Source organism: Camelina sativa, chromosome 5 (genome assembly GCF_000633955.1).
Source record: "Camelina sativa cultivar DH55 chromosome 5, Cs, whole genome shotgun sequence".
Lineage (NCBI taxonomy): Eukaryota > Viridiplantae > Streptophyta > Magnoliopsida > Brassicales > Brassicaceae > Camelina > Camelina sativa.
Window position 1 is genome coordinate 19,245,511 of NC_025689.1, and position 16,538 is coordinate 19,262,048.

The window sequence follows — 16,538 nt, forward strand, 5'->3', positions numbered from 1 at the left end:
AAGCCTTCGGCCAAAATAGACACAGTAATTGGATGGCTGTTTCCTAAGTATGGAATAAAGTGACAGAAGCACTATGCATATCGAAATATTGATCCCAGCAGATGTAAGAAGAGCTGATATCTCCATCTCACTCTCAGTTCAACCCCGTCCTTACTAAAAATTCCAGGCAGGGAAGAACTTCATAAGCATATTCACTTTTGATCCAAAACAGAGAGATATCCAATCAAACAATATAGTAGTCTCTTAGATCCGCAAAAGAACTGTAAGAACACACAAAATAAGAAAATAAGAAGCTTAGAGATCATAAGATCTTAGAGACACATATATAAACAAAATTCTGCAATCCAATGCCCAAAGGATCCAAACCAAAAAAGTTCTGCAATCCCAATGCCCAAAGAATCCAAACTGAAGCATATTAAGGAGATGGCAATGAAAATGACAATAAACAAAATCTTGCAGTTAAACAATTGGCCAAACATCTCATTACCAAATTCAAACAACCTAACATTCAATCTAAGTGCCGACTCTAATAAATGACTAATCACATAATCGTATCGTTAATATACATACCTTGTCAGATATAATTAACTAGTAAAGAAACATGATTTATACAACAACCTCTAATTTCTTCATAAAGAAACAGAAACAAGAACAAAATCATAAACAGTACCTTAAACTTGCAGAGGAAGATAAGTTGGTAACACACAAAATAATAATAACGCACTTAGATTCAATCTCAATTCTCAAGTTATCAATTTCTCTATTCCCAAACAACAACACACTCGGATCAAAATTACGATTCGCAAAACACAATGGCCTAAAACAACAAAAAGTAGTATACAAAAACGCGGATAACTAGAACAAACCGTGAATAAGAAAAATTCACATTCCACTCAAATCCAGTGAAACAAAAGCACGATTTCGATTCCCACGAAGAACCAAAAAAACACATCAATCGATAACAAAAACCAACGAATTCAAAACCAATTCGTCAAACAAATCTACAGAAACAATAACATAAGAGAATCAATTCGAAGAGAATTGCAAAGTACAAAAAAAAAAAAAAATTCCACATGACTTACAGAGAGAAACAGGAAAAACTTTGGTTTGACTTAAGAGAGAATTCGAATTGCGCAACAGAACCAGAGAAGATTCAGAAACCCTAAGAAATCGCAGAGAAGAAGAAGAGAAAAAAACAAAAATAAATAAAATAAAAAAAATGAGAGACACCCCAATTGCTTTGCAATTCCAATTCCGAAGAGTTCGCAGTTCGCACATTTACAGTTCATTCAATGAAACCAAACCATGCTTAATAATTATAAAATTTAATACAAGCCCCCCAAAATTAAAAATATTATTAGGTACGAAACGCCACGTGTATGGAATTTAATGGTTAATACTCCAAGATCTGCTACTATGTGAGAGCGACTTACTCTATGGACGAGTTTATTATGACCGTTGGATTTAAGGGTTATAGGTAAGATAGTGACACGTGTGGGTGACGCGTTTTTGTCAACATTCGCTCATGTGTGGTAGTTAAAACTGTTATGACTGTGGAAACACAAAAAAAAATGAAAGGTGAAGAAGGAATAATGGATTTTGGATTCATGTGTTTCTTGCTGTGAGTGTGAGGTATGCATGAGTATAACTGATGACATAAAAAGTTATGTTTTATAATCTAATGCTAAAATAGAATAGTTTTTTTTTTATCTTATGAAAGTAATACATACAAGTAGATTATGGTATCAAAAAGTATGTTACAAAAGGAATAAAATAGATCTACCCATTATTTAAAAGAAGGAAATAAAATAGATCTATACATCTACCCATTAGTAGTCCATAAATTCTACTTTTTTATTTCTTTAATTTAAGTTTTGTTGAAAATGTCTATCTTTATCCAACAAATTTTTATTTTTAAGGATGAGATAATAAAAGGAGAAAAGACTAACTATCTTTATTATATCATTTGCTTCGATCTCTAAACCTTGAAAAACTTTTTTATTTATGGTTTTCCACATTGCCCATAAAATTCATAGTAATTGAAGAAGTTGATCAGAATCACCCTGTTGAGAGGCATCCCTCAATAAAACAAAATCCAAATTCGAGTACACCGACTCATATGAAAAACCCTCTGACATGAACAGAATCATAGATAAATCTCAAAATTCACACGAACAAGGACATTCAAAGAAAACGTAATTAATAGTCTCAACCGCAGAGTCGCACCTTTTACATCAAATATTACATTGGACACCTCGGCGTATCCTAATCTACTATATATATATATATCAAGTATGCTTTGCTTTAGAACCCACCCACTATTGCAAATAAATTATCTTTAGAATTTTACAATATTAAATATAATCAAACATATATAGGGTTTATATATAAGATCAAATATAGGGTTTTAACTTAATTTTTTTATAGAAACCATCTTCTCAAACATACGCGCCGGCAGATACATTGACGTGCCAATCTCTTCCGACTTAATAGTTCATTCTTCTTCCCCACGAAATTGACATATTTTTTCTGTTTCTCATATTCTTCTCCACGTTGTTATCGTTGATTTTGTTAACACGATAATGTCACATGACTTTTTTCAATTTTTTTTGTTTGTTTGTGATTTTTTTTAACAGGATATGGTAACGAAACTAGATGAATCCTATGAAGAACCATCGCAGGAAAATAAGCAGAATAATCCATCGTTCGTGTCACTTCCTGATGAAATCATCTTGAACTGTTTAGCCCGCATATCGAGATCGTACTACCCGAGACTCTCCCTAGTATGCAAGACCTTTCGCTCTCTCATTGTGTCCCGTGATCTCAATTTGACGCGATATGAACTTAAAACACACGAAACAGTAGTTTATGTGTACTTACAGTTTCCCAACAGTCATCATCCATCCTTGTTCACCCTCTGGATAAAACCTGGCAAAATCCTAAATAACCAACTCGAGGAGAAGGAGAGGTTGTCTACCGGAGATGTTCGGTTGGTACAAACACCTTCTTCATATGTTTCGTGTATACCAATCTTCTCCGTTTCGGTTGGTTCAGAAAGGTACGGACTCCGCCAAAGCGATGATCCGTCTTCCATCATATATATCCTTAGTAAGGGTATATATGGTTACTTATGGCGTGAAGCCACCAACATGACTGTAGCTCGAGCGAAACCTCTTGCATGTGACCTCAATGGGAAATTATATGTAATGGGAGGCTGCGTCGGTAAAAAATCTACGAATTCGGGTGAAGTTTTCGATCCCAAGACTCAAAGTTGGGAAGCTTTACCTGTCCCTAGCCCCGAGCTACGTTTTTCTTCAATTAGAACAATAGAGGCAATCGAAGGAAAGCTTTACGTTAGAAGCAATGAGAAGAAAGACTCTGTTTATGATCCAGAAACAGGTGAATGGAAGGTTGCCCCAAAATTACTCTTTTTGGAGTGTGCGATAGATAATGTATGGTATCGTTGTGATCGAAACCTGCGCTGCTCGTGGTATGACACAAATCGAGAAGAATGGAGAGATGTCAGAGGGTTAGCAATGTTGAATAAGTATGGTAATATTACTGGTATGCCTGAAATAGCTAACTACGGTGGAAAACTCTTAATTTTATGGGACAAGATTTCGTTTAGTCAGCTTGGATACTCATACAAGCACATTTGGTGTGCGATGATTGCGCTGGAAAGACGTGATGGAACTACAGTTGACGAGGTTTGGGGAAACATTGAGTGGGCTAATATAGTGCATACGGTTCCCAGCTCATGTGTTTTCTTGCGTAGTGTACTAAAAAGGGTTTGATCAAAATATAATCATGTTTTTTTCTGTTTTGACCATCACTTATAACTTTCTTTAAAATAATTCTTTTAGTGCATCATTATTATTAGATGATTGATTCAGTCGGTTTCCTTAGATGAATGAAACAGAAAAAATTAACCTAAAGCGTTTTTTAAGCTCCTTAAGGTTTACAAGACGTCTCTACCGCTATGAATCCATCGTTTTTGTCACTTCCTGAAGAAATCATATTGACCTGTTTAGCCCGCATACCTTTAGATCTTACTACCCAAAACTCTCCCAAGACCTTTCGATCTCTCATCGTATCAAAAGAGCTCAACGATGCGCGATCGGACCTTAAAAAAAAAAGACACCGTGTTTCAAGTCTGTTTACAGTCCCCCCAATGATCCTTGTCACGCTTGATACACTCTCTGGATAAAACCTGGTCAAACCCTAACCAACCAACTCGAGGAGGAGGAGGAGGAGGAGGAGACGACGACGTCTACCAGAAATATTAGGTAGACCTTTCTCTCTCTCTCTCTCTCTCTCTCGGAAAATTCAAGAGCAGCAATAAGACAGCGGTTTTAGCAAATCGAATCCAAATTGATTCAGCATTGTCGAATTGCTGCTCTTGAATTTTCCGAACCCCATTGGCGTGGGATAGATGAACAGACGAGAGTCTAGCGTTTTTAAGGCAAGCTGAATATTAGCAAAAAGTTTAGTTAGATCACTCCATATTTTGGGATTTTGAGAATGTATGGTTAGATCATCGGTTTCATCCAGCCAGACATTCTCAAAAATCCCAGAATATGGTCACTCCATATTTTTTAATCATTTGAGGAGAAGGGGACTTGGAACCAGATGCGCCGTCCATTTCAGGAGAGAAAAAAAAAAAAACGAAATTATATGGTATATTTTTGTGTGTGTTTGTGTTAATATAGGAGCTAGGCTTGTGTGTTGTGTTTGTGTTTCTCGATGAAGTTTATATAGAAGAAGAAAACGAAAATTTTTGGGCAAGAGAGAAACAAATCAGACCAGAATTGGATTCGAAACTAGCTAGAGGACGAGTTCGATCGAAAGTAAAAACTGAAACGTCAAGAATTGGGTTCGAAACAAAACAAATGAATCAATGCAAATTTAGTGGAGGATCTCGTCCTCTCTTCCGGTGGACGAAAACGCTTGGAGAAAAGCAATGAGAATAGGATTCCCTTGTCGTACGTTGCACATTTTCACAAACAGTCAGCCACTCGTTAGTCTTTTCATCTTTAGTCTTCTCATACACGCATGTCGCATGAGATTGTTACTGTCTGGTATAGAGCTCCTGAATGACCTTCTCTCATTAATTCGTCAACTGCTGTTGACATTTGGTATGCTTGGTTGCAACTTCGGTTAGTTTTTGACTGTTGTTGCCTCTGATAATGAAGTAAGCGTAGCAGAACAGATTAACAGAGATATTTACGTTCCGGAGGAAATATATATATATTGCTACGTGTACTCACAAAATTACGTTATCAATGGTGTTACCGTTGTGGTGATCTCGCCAAACAAGGTATCAATTGTGTGCTACGTTTCCTAGCAAGTTGTACCCAAGATGATTAGCTAATTCAACACTTATTATAATTATTAACTAGGACTCTAACCCTCAGATCACGATGTCACACAGGAAGTATTTCAATAAAAATTAATTAACTTTCAAATTAAAAATTATTTGAAGTAATAAAATATTTTAAAAATATATGCAAAGAATAAAATTAAACAGTATTTCAAAGAAGCAAAATAATAAGTAAGACTAAAAATAATAAAATATTATGGCAAAAAAAAACTCAACTCTAACTTAAAAATTATTAAATAAAAGTCATAATGAATACAAGTAACCTTGTTTGACCAAAAAAAAAAAAAAAAAGAATACAAGTAACCTTGTAATTGTTTTGCATGTATTATACGTATAAGATATTTTAAAATATATATATATTAAAGAGTAACAAGTGATGTAGTACTTTCACTTCAATTAAATTATCAATCCATAATTTGCGTTAATCAACTGAGAATGCACAAATATGCTTAATCTAAACTTAAACAGGAATTGGTTTTCGTAACAATCTAAACTAACAAACTTGCTTAAAGAAAGTAAACAAAGGTAACTCAAAGCAAACAAGAACACAACTAAGGACAGATTTTAAAACCAAGATGAAACAAGTGAACCTTGGGCAAGATAAGTGATTTGGGAGATAGCTAATCAATCATAGATGTCTAAGCAACAATCAAGAACAATCTTATGGCTAAGAACACTTAAGCAAATCAATAAGACTAACAATAATAAAATATTATGGCAAAAAAAAAAAACTCAACTCTAACTTAAAAAAACTTAGCTAAACTTAGCTAAACCCCTTGCATGTGACCTCAATGGGAAATTATATGTAATGGGAGGCTGCGACGGTAAAAAATCTACGAATTCGGGTGAAGTTTTTGATCCGAAGACTCAAAGTTGGGAAGCTTTACCTGTCCCTAGCCCCGAGCTACGTTTTTCTTCAATTAGAAAAATAGAGGCAGTCGAAGGAAGCAATGAGAATAAACTCTGTTTATGATCCAAAAACAGATGAATGGAAGGTTGTCCCAAAATCACTCTTTGTGGAGTGTGCGATAGATAATGTATGGTATCGTTGTGGTCGAGGCCTGCGCTGGTGGTATGACACAAATCGAGAAGGGGTTAGAGGTTTAGCTACGTTGAATTGGTATCATCGTAGTGGTACGATTGAAATAGCTAATTTCAATGAAAAACTGTTAATCTTATGGGATAAGTTTGTGCGACATGGTATTTGTGATCAATACAAGGATATTTGGAGTGCGGTGATTGCGATTATAAAACGCGATGGTATTGATGAAGTTTGGGGAAAACATTGAGTGGGTAAATATTGTGCTTACGGTTCCAAGCTCATATGTTTTCTTGCATAGTAATATTAGATACTAAATAAGGTTTGATTAATTAAATCTAATCATGTTTTCTTTTTGACCATGATATATAGTGAATAAATAATGAATAGAATACATAGAGAGACATGAATGACATGAAAAGATAAAAGACAATGAGACACAAAGATACAAATATGTTTGACTTAAATGATTAACATCAATATAATTTGCTTATAACTTTGTCGAGTAGATTGTCAACGATAACTTGATAAGCTCTTTCAGTCGGGTGATAGGTATCCCAGAATATATAGGCTGAAGAATTTGAACATGTGAATGGGTTAAATGCGTTACACAAATAGGATATCGCAAGAGTTCCTTTACCGCAGCATCCTCTGTCAGCTACCTCAAAACCTGAAACGAAATGAGAACATTTGAATATAATGTACCTTGAAGTAGATAATAAAATTGAAAAAAATAAACAAATATATAGATAAATCTGTTAGATGGACTTACCGTATTTTTTAGGGTTCTGGATCATGTCGAAGAGAGTATCATAAACATTAATGTAAAGGATAACACCATCCAACTCTTTATCTAAAGAATCTAGTGCTGGCGAAAGTCTTGAATTGAATTGTTTTGCCATGTTGTTTAAAAGATGATTACATCCTCTTGTTAATAAACCCCCAAATACAGTTCTTTGAAGTGGAACACAACCAACAGGCACTGCACTAAACACTCCGATTTTTCGAGCTCCAAGCTTATGTAATTCCTAAACATTAATTTATATAGAGATACGTTACTTTTTTGGATGCAACTATATCGTTGATTAGTTTATATATATATATATATACCTATAGTTATAGTACTTACCCTCACGAATTGGACAGCAGTGTCAGCCAAAAAATTGGGATACGAGGTACGATCATATGTAAGAGCTCGAGCTAAATAGGTGTGAGCAAGGTCATTGCTACTAGACACCACGACGAAGAAACTGTTTTCCAAAATATCTTTGGCTTTTTCTTCTCCAAAATGTTTCTTAATCTTTGACATATATTCTTTGAAATATATGAGTTGATCCCACACGGATATCACTGACTACAAAAATAAAACATAAACTATATTTAAAAAAAGAAAAGGAATCGTCACCCACAAGAAAAACTAACGATCATGATGAGAGAACATTAGTGTACCATCATCTGTGCTGTTAATGGATCATAACCAGTTCCTCCAGATGCAAATGTTACACCTTTTAGAAGATCCTCAGGCTTCAAATCAGGATTCATATATGCTGGTAATGTCTTAGCCAATCCCAACTTTTCAGCTGAAATAATTTATAACATACATATAAATATAGCTATAACTTAAAATTTAGAAAAATGAAAGAATAGTTCAAATGGGTTACCAATAAGATCAGAAGGAACTCGTCCATCAGAAAACCTTCCGGTGGCGGAGCCTCCAGGAAAGTCTTTGCCATATGGAGGGAAGTTACACTTTAGAAGAGTTGGAAGATTATTGTTATTTCCTGTATCCATTATTGAATCTCCAAACACTATTAGTGCTGGGATTGTTGAGTTTTTCCCTTGCTTGGCTGCATTGGCTTCGATGGCGATCAATACCAAAGCGATCAATAACACTTGAAACTTCATTCTCTCTTGTTTGATTAGTTTACTTTTCTGCTTAGAGATTTTTGTTTGTGTTTTACAAATTCAAAGACATGTTGCATGCTTATATATCTTGTTTCTGTTTGTTGGATTTCTAAATTATGTCCTATTGAACTGTAGTTGTTAGGTTCTATGATATCTCTAATTAGTTATTACGTTTTGACATTAGTTGGAACGACAACGAAATTCAATTGTTATTTCTTACCAATATAATGGTAACTAAATTGGTTTATAACTTGAATATACTATGTTTGGGATTTACACCAATTTCATAAATATAACCATACTTTAATTAAGACCCCCAAAAAAAAAAAGTTAAAAGCTGAACAGGATATCTCAGCATATGAGATTAGAAAAATTATTTCAAATTTCTTTCTTTTTTTTTTGGATTAAATTTCAAATTTCTTTTGTTAAGAAGATAAAATATGCAAATTCTGATGGTGAGACAATGAGACACATGCATTTTAGAGCTATCATTTTATTAGTAGAAAACTTCAGAAAAAAAAAAAAAAAAAAACTTCAGCTTTTGCATAGCCCTTTATCTCCAAAATGCGCGTTACATACCAAAAACTATAAGATATAAAGATTCGATAAAAAAATGGGGTAATTGTCTGAATGGCCTTTGTGCCACAAAAAATTAGAAATTAGGCATTTTTGTCTGTACTTATGGATTTAGCATTTTTAGTAAAACAAAATGACAGTTATATCCTTTTTGTTGATAAGCGGGATTTGGTGACAGTGTGTACCAGTTTGTTTAGTTCACAAAGCAGAGTAATCGAAAAACAGAGTAAGATTAATCGAAAGTGCAAAATTTGAGTCTCTCATAAAACAGACAGAACATTCACTTTGAAATAACAGAGTAATTGAACTGCAAAATTTCAGTATCTCTATTTGAAGATTCATTGCACCATATGTACATGTCCAAACTTGGTGACATATTCATTGACCTTTAGAGCTTGAGCAATGGTGGATGCCTCATAATCCTACAGAAGAAGCAAAATAATAAGGGTGAGCGACTTGAAAGTTATAAAAGAAGTTACAATTTGAATACGTACACTTAACAAACAACACTATACCATAGGAAAAACTGGACCAAACTTCGAAGGAACCCAAACATATAACATAAACACACACTTACTATCCAAACTATTCTATACCCTAAGAATAAATTGAATTAAGGGAACCCAAACTAATCATATAAAATGAACACTAGAAACACACCGAATAAACCACAAAGAAAACTGTAACTACCGAAGGATAACACAGGAAATTATATAGAAACAATATATGTATTCACTAAGTAACATAGCAAAACTTTATCTACGAAGGCTAATAATCCACTCTTTAACAACATGGTGGGTCACTTTTTCTCCAGAAAACTATAAACCTACTAACTCTAGCGAGCAAAAATGGTCACTAACACCTGTAGGATCAACACAAGAATTAAACAAAGAGGCATATTATATCAATAAATCTACAAATTTTATGGAGGTCATTATAAAATATTAATGCAAACCTATACTCCTCGATTCAACATCTTGTGTTTCTATTCGTGGTCCAACAAAATTCAGAACCAACTCCTTTCAACATAAAACTTGAAGTACATATGTAAAGACACAAAACAATACTAAAGAGATACAAACTATACACAAGGTGTACTTGAATGGCAACTAAACCCTAAGAAGACTAGTAAATGGTGAACCCAAGGGGAAAACTAAAACGGATTTTATGAATCTTAGTCTTCCTCCTTTGCAATAGAAACCAAATCCTAAGAAGACTAGTAAACGGTGAACCCAAGGGAAAATTAAACAAAGAAAACTTGAAGATGTTGAAGCAATTCACATGATGAGCTTCAGAATTATAAGCAATTCATGAATCTAGGATATTAGTCCGAGAAGATGAAGCAAAATTTGTCGATTCAATCGGAGAAGATGATTAAATCTTAGTCAATTAACACATGCCCAAAATAGACGATTAAAATCCTTCTTTTATTCCATCAAGAAAAGCACAAAGAAATGAAAATCGAATTCTTCACATACTTTGGGGATTTCGGGATTACCTTCAGAGCTTCGCAGTGAATGATGGAGGTCGTAGTCATGATGTTCTTTTTGGAATCGAAATCACAAGCCGATAAGTTGTAGTGAAGATCTTCTTTCTGGAAGGCATAGTGACGAGAGAGAATCAAGATTCGTCATCACCATCGCAGAAACTGAGAATAGAGAAGCAGAGAAGCGAGATAGGTTTTGAGAAGGGTAAATACGTATTTTTACGTCTGAAAAAAACCTAAATCTGTAAGCACGGGAAGAAAGTCCTAATTGGACAATACCCATGGAAAAAATGCTTATCTGGTAAATAACTCATAAAAAAATTTAAAGTTAAGCATTGATTTAATAAAATAATCAAAACAAACATTGAAACCATGACTTCTGTTCACTATAACAGAGAGAAACGAAAGACTTTCCAAAACCAAATCTTACGAGAAGGCCACACTACAGCAAATAACTAAAAATTTGAGTGCTAAACCCTCTTGGCAAAAATCACAGATCGTTTAAATTTTGGAAGCATGGAGACTGTCAATTCTAGGTGCTGGTCGGAACTTCGTATAGACATTTTGAAATCTGTGTACGAACGTTTGAGTTTTGTCGGTTTCCTCCACACGATTTTGGTATTTATGTTCGAATTTCGAAACAAACGATACATCTAAAACTCGAATCTACATGGCTGATTCTGTTTCCAGAGGATGATGTTTGTGTTCTGCCTTTACACGAGTGATCCTAATCTAGACGATGATATTATCTACAACCCAAAACCCAATGGTCAATGCAGATTTCTCTTGGCGATGAGGCTTTGATTCTTGGTTTGGGTATCACTGCGCCTACTAACCGACCCTCGGTATCGAACCAGACTCCATCTATTTCACCCACCACGATCGTGTCTGTCACCAGAAAAAGTTCATCCCTAGATATCTGTGTTTAACCTTGCAACAAAGACCCTCAACACTTCTACGGTTTCTCCAACTTTAAAGCTCAAGGATGCTCGACGGTTTCTCCAATCTTGACTTGTTTCTTTCTACAAGAGATTTCCATATTCTGTTCTCGTAATTCTGTTCTATTTCTATAATTTGTTTGTTTTCATTTTACATTTTCTCCTTTTCAACCCATAACGAGGACTATATTATTTTAACTGATATCTCTTTATCTGTATCCCCTCTAGAATTTAAAGCATAATTGCCAATGGCGTCTAATTAAAGAAACAACAAAACCATAAAGCAACAAAATGAACGAAATGAGTGTGTGATATATTACAACGCAGTAATATATTACAGATGTCTTTGGGGTTAAAAATCAAATAGCTAAACAATATACAAGGCAACCATACCAACCAACGCATTTACCAAAGAGTTGATAAAGAAAGAAGAGAAACCTAATAAAAAAAAAACCATTGTAAAGAGGCCAAAGAATTTCACTAACCTTGTGAACCTAATTGCATTTATCATTCTGCAACTGTCATCTATATGCACCATTCTGCAATGGATTTCCCATGTTACCTCCACTCATTCTCTGATGTGCTTGACTAGCGACCCCGAGCTTCAAACCTCCAAACTGATGTATTAGCCCACCAGCTGTATCCCCTGTTACAGGCCATGGTACAGGATTGTACCCTAAAATGCTTGTACCCAAAAGATCAAACCCGTTCATGTAAGGGAGATAACCAAGAGTGTTGGTGGGAGGAGGAGGAGGAGGAGGAGGGCAGTAAAAACCAGTGGGTTGCACAACCAGATTGTTCCATGGAACATTAGGCACTTGAGCTGTGAATTGGTAACCATAAGGATACTGAGCGGCTTGGACACTCTGATGATAACCAAAGACGGGAGCATACTGTACAACCATCCCATAACCGTTCTGTTCAGGGACACAAGGTGTTGGTTGAAAGCTGCTGTAGGTAGGAGGAACGTTAAGATTACCATTATTGCTCTGGATTCCTTCTTTAGGTATTGCACGTTTCACTTCCACTCGCTTATCACTCAATTCATGGAAATTACTCTGCATAACAACATCAACAGAATTCTCCGAATCATATGTAACAAACCCAAAACCCCTTGGCCTGTTTGTCACAGCGTCATGCATCACAACAACATCAGTCGTCTGACCAAACCTCTCAAAGTAGTTCCTGAACTCTTCTTCAGTCGTGTTAGACGACAAACCTCCAACAAATATCTTCTTGGTCGTATGCGTAGCAGTACCATTACGCGGCATCATACCATTACTCGGCATCGTACCATTACTCGGCATCATACCATTACTCCGCATCATACCATTACTCGTCATCTCATGGAAACCACCATTGCTCTGTTGCTGTTGACCTTTGCCCTCTAATAGCGGCATGCTAAACGCATTCTGATATATCCACTCATGTTTCCGAATAGCCTTTCTCACATCAACCTGAAGTTGTTAAAGATACAAAAGACACACTTTATCAATCCCCAAAAAACAAAACCAAACTTTACATATCTCATCAAAAACCCCAAATTGATGAAACAAGTGTTCAAGAGGAAAAAAAAACTTACGGATTTACCGAGAATGAAGTGGGTGTCTTTAAGAGCTTTAACAACATCATAGTCTTTAGCAAAACGAACAAACCCAAACCCTCTGGATACTCCAGTGACTTTGTCTTTAGCTACAACAGCTTCCAACACAACTCCATATCTGCTAAAATGCTGCTTCAAAGCTTCTTCACTAGTCTCTTTCCCAATACCACCAACGAACAACTTAAACCGATCATAAGCCATACCCTGGAAAACCAAAAAGAAAAAAAGCCCTAAAAATTGCAGCTTTTGTCTTCAATCCCCTTAAATCTCGGAATTAGACGAATATATTGCCCTAATTTCGCAATTGCACAATCAAAACATCAGAATTATCAAATCAAGAAACCCCCAAGTCAAATCATGTACGGAAACCCTAATTTCGAAAATTGGGGATTCTAAATTAAGAAGTGATTAGGGAGAAACAAGAGGAAGGAGACACGAAATTGAGAAATTAAAAAGAAAGCCCTAAATTTTGTGGGGAGAGGACTGTAGAAGAAAGAAACCCTAGAAAAGCCATGGAAGAAGAGAAGAGGAAAAGTTTACCAGATAGGAGAGAGAAACAGTAGATTGATTTGACACGGCGCGAGAGAGAGAGAGAAGACGAAACGAAGAGAGTTAAAAGTTAAAAAAGAAAAACTCTTTTTAGCTTCCCTCAGTTAGCTTAACCTTTTTTTTTTTTTGTAAACATTTATATGGACAACGTAGAATGGGCCTTAAGAAGCCTTTGTCAATTTAAGACCCAAATAATATATATTATTGTTTGTTCCAGTCTAATTTTAATTTGTTGGGATTTATTGGGAAAAGAGCTGAGAGGATATTTGGTTCACACAAAAAAAAAAAAAAAAAAAAAGAGGANTAAATTTAGCTCTTTGTAAAAGATAATATTTCAAAATTTGGTTTTCATATTTAAATTTTGTAAAGGTTAGATTAAGTGGTATGACAAAATTTGGATGAATAGATTTTGTATAGAATATTTATGTTCAAAGGTTAACATGAGGAAGCTAAACATTTAGGCCATGAATGTTTACGAGTTTTTAAATGGTTTTTATATTATAGATTTTAGATTTATATCTTTGGAATTTGAATTCTACAAATAAATGAAAAAAAAAGAAGAAAACAAAAATCAAATTTTAAAACATTTTTAAAAACTCATCAAAGTTGATTTTTGTATTTTGTAAATAAAATTGTATAAATTCTTAAAACTATCACACCATGGACCTTAGAGCAACTTTATCGGGAGCTCTTAGCCCCAAATTCATAAGTTTTAACTATTTAAAATTAAATCAAAATCGTGAATATTGCTAAGAATTGCCTCTTAATTAAGAGGTTAAAGATATCATAACAGACGACAACGTGTTCGATAATCGTTGGATGTTGCTTTAATACAAAATAATTTTTTTTTGGGTTGATTATCGTTTTCTCTTCCTCCTCTCTTTTTTTTTTATAACTTCCTCCTCTCTCTTTCTCAACGGAGAGACTGCAAAATCAAGAGATTTCTCTCAAAAATCGATTGCAAGCAGAGAAGAATGATTCAATTTTTGATGGCCTCCGGCTGTTCAACCCCGTTAACTCATCATCTCCACCAACAGCAGATCTTACAACGACTCTGGTACATGATTCTACCTTTGTATGTTTCCCCGTTAACTCATCATCTCTTCCTTCAGTTTGTATGTTTCTAATGTTTTTTTTTTTGCTTCTTCCTCCTCCGCTCACCCAAATTGTTTAGTGTAGCTTCAGGATTTAATGTTAAGTTGGGAATCCCGTAACTTGATTCATGTGATTCAGAGCTAATTGAATCATTCCATAGGTTATCTTATCTTTTGGTTAGTCTAGAATCTTATAACAAAATTGCCCTAAGTTTTAGTTCTAGTGATGATTTATAATCAAATTGGATCTCGTTTGTGTGTGCTTCTCTTCAATAACTTTGGTGAAAGGCTTCTTTTGGTTGGTTGGATTGTTTGTACTGATATATCTTAATATAGTGGAACCAATTTATTTTCACATTCGACATCTTCTAATTGCTTTAGTTATTATTGCTACTGATCCTTGGTCATCTTCTTGTTCTACTTGTTTGAAGAAATGATGGGTATTCGCAAAGACCTTGTTACCATGGCGAGATGGTCTTCTTAAAAAACTACAGCTCTCTAAATTAGAAAGGTATCATATCTATCTCTCTTATTAGATTGTACTGTATGTTGAATACATCTTGGATATCTCTAGGACTTGTCAAAATTTAGTGCAGTGGCAGCAGGTAAGTCCATTTGTAGAAGGCACCATCACACTAAGAATCAAGTTCTGCTTCCTACGAATGTAGGAATTTGGCTAATAGGCCGGTCAGTTGTGGCCCAATGGTTGAAAAAAAAAAAAAACTCTAAAAACTATCGATTCTCTATTATGGAAACTAGGATGAAGCTGTATTAGCTGTTGGTTTTATTTTGTTAGTAACATATTTGAATTCCTAGTTTTTGTGCAGACACATTTTTAAAAATATTTAAATGGATAAAGTAGAACCGAATTAATGGGCTTTAGAACCTTTTTTTTTTTTTTTTTTTTTGCTCAACATCAACTTTTCATTCACCAAATTAAACTTACAACCAAATCACAGGAATATTACATTTCCCCCTAAAGACTTGGACCAAGACAAATGCAATGGTTAATCAGGTACAACCCTGGAACACCAGCGGAACCAACGCTACCCGATCGCGAGCCATGCATTTTTTTTAACTACAGTGAGATAGATAACACTCCACAACTCGGAGTGAAATCATCTCTTAGACCACCTAAAACCCTATGATACGAAAACAACTACTAACTCCGGAAATAACCAAAAACTATGCTAATATCAAAGCAATTCTAAGCTATTAGAACCTTATGATCGGCTTTAGAACCTTTTATACAAATGTTGTAGAACCGAATCTGTTTAAATGTTTTTTTTTTGCAAAGAACGATGAATAAATCATGGATGGTATATTTTTTTCTTCTATATAACAGCATGTTTTTTAATCCGTAAAATCAATAGATGGTAATTTTTGAAGTTTTTTTCATTTATTGTTTATTTTAAAATATAATTAGAAAAAAAGTTCAAACATTTGTCTCTCCAGATATGTATAATTCAATTTTTTTCTAGGAAAAAAAAATACTCACCTAAAATCTTTTATTTTTATCAAAAAAAAACTCAAAAGTATATAGTATTTTAAATATATATCAAAGGTAATATTAAAACTTTTTTAAAAAAATAGTAATATTGTGTTCAAATTTTTTATTTTCATTAATTATTTTTACAACCGAGTATTTTTTATAATCAAAATTAACAGTCATTAAAAAAAAAACTCGTACTTGCATAGTATGAGATAAAACCTTTAATATAATCAATTAATTATCTATTCTTGTGTACTATGCTTCTGAATTCAAAATAATAGAAGAAATACAATATGTTTACATATTTTTTAAAAAGCCTACCAAAAAAAAAAATATTTTTTAAAAAAGCACTAGAAATCGAAGAAGATTTTTGATTGTCTTAAATACTTTACCAATTTAAATAGACATATCTCCTTTATAAAAGTAAATAAATTATATATTTTAATTAACTTGTGGTTAAAAAAAATATTTCAATT

At 34.2% G+C, this 16,538-nt stretch overlaps 3 protein-coding genes, 1 long non-coding RNA gene and 1 pseudogene across 4 annotated transcripts; 1 reads left to right on the top strand and 4 right to left on the bottom strand.

Moving 5' to 3' along the window:
* The window catches only part of LOC104789396, a 6,339-nt pseudogene extending 5,269 nt beyond the window's left edge, over nt 1-1,070 (bottom strand).
* On the top strand, nt 2,508-4,665 carry LOC104787224 (putative F-box/kelch-repeat protein At5g28160). Its single transcript, XM_010512762.2, has one exon. It carries the CDS (start codon nt 2,640-2,642, stop codon nt 3,792-3,794), a length of 1,155 nt encoding a protein of 384 aa, XP_010511064.1. The 5' UTR covers nt 2,508-2,639; the 3' UTR covers nt 3,795-4,665.
* LOC104787225 (GDSL esterase/lipase At1g58725) lies at nt 6,896-8,324 on the bottom strand. The gene is made up of 5 exons (XM_010512763.2): nt 8,081-8,324; nt 7,869-7,999; nt 7,549-7,773; nt 7,192-7,447; nt 6,896-7,089 (listed from the first exon to the last, which is right to left on the bottom strand). The coding sequence occupies exons 1-5, from the start codon at nt 8,322-8,324 to the stop codon at nt 6,896-6,898; spliced, it is 1,050 nt and encodes a 349-aa protein (XP_010511065.1).
* On the bottom strand, nt 9,035-10,603 carry LOC104787226. The gene is made up of 2 exons (XR_767813.2): nt 10,399-10,603; nt 9,035-9,322 (listed from the first exon to the last, which is right to left on the bottom strand). It is a non-coding gene; the product is annotated as an uncharacterized LOC104787226 (long non-coding RNA).
* LOC104787227 (RNA-binding protein 1-like) lies at nt 11,604-13,564 on the bottom strand. Its single transcript, XM_010512764.1, has 3 exons — nt 13,468-13,564; nt 12,907-13,131; nt 11,604-12,781 (listed from the first exon to the last, which is right to left on the bottom strand). The coding sequence occupies exons 2-3, from the start codon at nt 13,126-13,128 to the stop codon at nt 11,846-11,848; spliced, it is 1,158 nt and encodes a 385-aa protein (XP_010511066.1). The 5' UTR covers nt 13,129-13,131; nt 13,468-13,564; the 3' UTR covers nt 11,604-11,845.